Below are 4,943 nucleotides of genomic sequence, written 5' to 3'. Positions count from 1 at the left end.
AATTTGGATCAAATTCTACCATTGTTTTTAAAGTAGTGAACATTGAGAATGACTACTCAAACCTTGTCATTCTCAAATTCTTCAGTTATGATTTCATAATTGAAATCCATAATTTGAAATGAAATATTTGTTCCCAAACACTATATTAAACGTATTTGTAAAATTTTTTTAATATGATTATTAAATGCATTTTTATCTGAATAATTACTAATTATACTTAAAAAAAATTATTAAAATAGTTAAATTATTATATATATAAAAATTTAAAAATCCCCTATATTGCACCAGCATTACAGTATTTGTTGGTATAATAGTTTCTATATTGTATGATAATTCTTTTCAATGACACAATAAAAATACGCTTTCCAAGACACGATACAAAAATGCTTAATGCTCAAATATCTCCGACCATCCAATTTTGGTCAGCTATATCGACGTAAATGACCATTACCAACCATTTAACGACCAAAATCATTTGTTAAATAGCAAACCCATAAAATAAAAGTCAATATCCCAAAGTTGAATGTTGAGGGGAAATTAATATATGGCCCTATGGGTAATCTCGATTAAACTTTAGTGATTTAATTATTTTATTGTATAATACTCCCTTTGTTCTTTTTTATTTGTCCACTATATCTTTAGCACGTATTTTTTAGCAAATTTTAAGTCTTAATATCTCTAACTACGCATCATAAAAAATTATAAAATTTATATATTAAAAAACTTTACATCAAGACAAATCCAACACAATCTCACATGAATATATTTCATCTACAATATATACTTCAAAAGTCTAGTTCAAATTTGTCTCACTTAGAGTAGACAAATTTAAAATGAACAAAAAAAAAACAGAGAGTACATTATTACGAAATATAAAAAAATATCAAAAATAATTGGCAGCATAATGGCATTGAACTTTGATTGTCGCATATACTCCAAGAATATAATTAACAAAGCAATATTTTCTATATCCCTTTTATTTTGTACCACTATTTATTTTAATTTGTCATATTAACTTTGCATATTTTTATTTTTTTGACATTTAATTGTATTTGTTTTTTGTTTCATTTTTCAACCTAAGTTTTGTTTTCATTAAATTTCACTTATTTTTCACCAGAAATAAAAGAGACGAAAAAGTATATATATATTATTTCACCAAATATTAATGTAACATTAATGCGTACAAGCCTTGACTTCGATTGATTATCATTTTGGGTTCATGAACTACAACAAGTTTCCATGATCGTGCAACCAACTTGTAGTGATCATGTAGACAAACTAAACTACTTAGTGGAGACAAAGTAATTCAAGACATTAAAACTTGGTCAAATTATTAATTGTATCATAAAGTAAAGCCCAAGGAAGCACTATATATAACCATAGACATTAAGCCTCATTCCTCATCTACTCATCTTTCTTTTTCTTGTAGTGTATGAGAGTCACAAACAACAAAATGGCTCTCAACAATCCTTTTATAAGCTACTTACTTCTATTCTCAATAGTGGTTGTAGCGTCGGCCAATAATGCCTACACTCCATCATCATCATATAATAGTCCATCTTATTTTCCATCTCCTCAATACAAATCTCCAAATTATTCACCATCTCCTGAATACTCTCCTTCTTCAGAATTTAAATCACCAAACTATACCCCATCACATGAATACAAATCTCCAACCTACTCACCATCTACTGAATATAAATCTCCAGAATATTCATCACCTTCAGTTTACAATACCGTAGACAACTCGGTATCTTCAGTGGATGTGTCCCAATACTATTCTCCTTCTCCAGTATATGTATCACCAGAATATTCACTATCCCTCAAGGATAAGTCACCAACATACTCTCCATCATCAAATTACAAGACTCTTGAGTACTCTTCATCTCCTATGTACAAGTCACCATACTATTCTCCATCTCCTGTGTACAAATCACCAGAGTATTCACCATCCTCTGAATACAAGTCGCCAACATACTCTCCATCTTTAAATTATAAGACTCCTGACTACTCTCCATCTCCTGTTTACAAATCTCCAAACTATTCTCCTTCTCCTGTGTACAAATCACCTGACTACTCTCCATCCGCTGAATACAATTCACCAATATATTCTCCATCTTCTGACAAAACTTCTTACTACTCACCATCTCCTATGAAAAAGTCACCATACTATTCACCATCTCCATTACACAAATCACCAGAATACTCACCATCTTCCAAGTATGAGTCACCAACATATACTCCCTCTTCTGAATACAAGACACCAGAGTACTCACCATCTTCTGAATACAAGTCGCCAACATACTCTCCATCTTCAAATTATAAGACTCCTGACTACTCTCCATCTTCTGTTTACAAATCTCCAAACTATTCTCCTTCTCTTGTGTATAAATTACCTGACTACTCTCCCTCCGCCGAATACAATTCACCAACATATTCTCCATCTTCTGACAAAACTTCTAACTACTCACCATCTCATATGAAAAAGTCACCATACTATTCACCATCTCCGTTACACAAATCACCAGAATACTCACCATCTTCCAAGTATGAGTCACCAACATATACTCCCTCTTCTGAATACAAGACACCAGTTTACTCTCCATCCCCTGTTTACAAGACACCCGTTTACTCTCCTTCTCCTGTATACTCAAAACCTGTTTACTCTCCATCTTCTGTATACCCAACACCTGTTTACTCTCCATCCCCCGTATACAAGTCACCATACTATTCTCATTCTTTTGGATACAAATCACCAGATTATTCTCCATCACCAGTTTATAAAACTCCATACTACTCTCCATCTTACAAGTCTCCATATTATCCATCAACTTCGGTGTACAATGTTCCATATTACTCACCTTCTTCAGTTTACAACACTCCGAAATATTCTCCATCACCTATCCATAGTACTCCATATTCATATGCTTCTCCTGATTACACAACACCATACTACTCTCCGTATCCTGTTTACAAAAGTCCATACTACTCTCCATCTCAAGTATACAAATTTTCCTACTACTCTCCATCTCCTATCTATAGAACCACATACTACCCTCCATCTCCCAATTATAAGACCACATCTTGCCCTCCAACTCCAGTCTATGAGATCCCTGATTACGTATACGCTCCATCATCAAATTATAACACGCCATACAAGTCTCCAACACTAATTTACAAATCACCATACTACTCTCCATCACCCGTGTACAAATCTCCTAACTACTCACCGTCTTCTGTGTATGCGACTCCGTACTATTCCCCATCCTCAGTTTATAAATCTCCATACTACTCTTCATCTCCGATATACAATTCTCCATACTACACTCCATCAAGCTACAAGACTCCATACTATTCTCCATCTCCAGTATACAAAAGTCCATACTACTCACCATCCCTAATTTACAAATCTCCATACTATTCTCCATCTCCTGTTTACAAGATTCATTACCACTCCCCATCCCCAGTTTATAACACTCCGTATTACTCTCCATCACCAGTTTACCAGTCACCTTACTACTCCCCGTCATTTGTTTACAAGTCTCCATCCCCATCCCCATCTTATGCATCCCCATACTATTCTCCATCACCTACCAACAATAAAAAAGTTTACACTCAATCGCCAACTTATACACCCACGACTTCTTACTACGAAAGGAATGTTTACACTTCTTCACCAACATATTCACCATCCCCTACTTACAAGTCTCCCTATTACCCGTCGTCCACCTCGTATGAAGTTCCTTATTACTCCCCATTACCAATTTATAAGAAACCTGTATACACTCCATCTACAACCTACACTCCATCGTCAACTTATGACAAAAAGAGTGTGTACACTTCATCCCCAACATATTCACCATCCCCTGTTTATAAGTCTCCCTATTATTCTCCATTACCTTCTTATATGTCACCTTACTACTCCCCATCACCTGTATACAAGAAATCAATTTACACTCCATTGTCAGTTGTCTCAACATCTTACGACCAAAAGCCTGTGTACACCCCATCACCAATATATTCACCATCTCCGGTTTACAAATCTCCTTATTACACCCCATCATCTTATGAGTCGCCATACTACTCCCCATCTCCTATTTACAAGAAACCATTATACACTCCTTCACCATCTTACATTCCATCTAACTATGAAAAACCTTTGTACACCCCATCATCAATGTATTCCCCATCTCCAGTTTACAAATCTCCTTATCACACTCCATCCCCTTCTTATGAGTCGCCTTACTACTCCCCATCTCCTATCTACAATAAATCATTATACACTCCTTCACCATCTTATGTTCCATCAAACTATGAAAAATCTGCCTACACTTCATCACCAACATATTCACCATCTCCTGTTTACAAGTATTCAAATTACTCTCCATCCCCTTCCTATGAATCCACATATTACTCTCCATCACCTTTCTACAAAAAGCCAGTTTACACCCCTTCATCATATTACAATGAAAAGTCAGTCTACACACCATCTCCAAGTTATTCACCATCTCCAATTAACTATTCCCCAGCTTATAGTCCATCTACTGAATATAAACCTTATATTGAAGCCAAGGTTACAACCGGCTATTAATCTAAACAAGAGATAATTAATCATATATTTTCTATTCCATAATTTGTCTTTAAGTAAACCACAAAACCTTTTGTTTTCTAATTTATGATTTTCAATATATATTTTTGTAATAGAGATGACTCCAATATATTTAAATTGGAAATACATTGCTCTCAAATATATGTTAACTTTTTCTATGATTCGTTTTCATTTATGTTCTCCAAATGCAATTATGGTGAATTCATTATGTTTATATACCTAATACTCCCCCACATACTGTGTACCACTTGCATCCTCTTAGATCTACAATTATATCAAAGAAGTCCAAATATATCCATATATTGAATATAAATAAAAATATATACTTGACCTA

General features: G+C 34.3%; 1 protein-coding gene across 1 annotated transcript; it reads left to right on the top strand.

The window, feature by feature from the left end:
• The first annotated feature begins 1,418 nt into the window (after positions 1-1,418).
• On the top strand, positions 1,419-4,707 carry LOC130809762 (extensin-2-like). Its single transcript, XM_057675553.1, has one exon. It carries the CDS (start codon positions 1,433-1,435, stop codon positions 4,589-4,591), a length of 3,159 nt encoding a protein of 1,052 aa, XP_057531536.1. The 5' UTR covers positions 1,419-1,432; the 3' UTR covers positions 4,592-4,707.
• Positions 4,708-4,943: the final 236 nt, after the last annotated feature.

The sequence above is a fragment of the Amaranthus tricolor genome, chromosome 4 (assembly GCF_026212465.1).
Source record: "Amaranthus tricolor cultivar Red isolate AtriRed21 chromosome 4, ASM2621246v1, whole genome shotgun sequence".
NCBI lineage: Eukaryota > Viridiplantae > Streptophyta > Magnoliopsida > Caryophyllales > Amaranthaceae > Amaranthus > Amaranthus tricolor.
This window is presented reverse-complemented; position numbering and strand designations above follow the sequence as displayed.

Excerpts from the sequence above, each read along its gene's own strand:
- LOC130809762 (XM_057675553.1), top strand. The coding sequence starts at position 1,433 with ATGAGAGTCACAAACAACAAAATGGCTCTCAACAATCCTTTTATAAGC.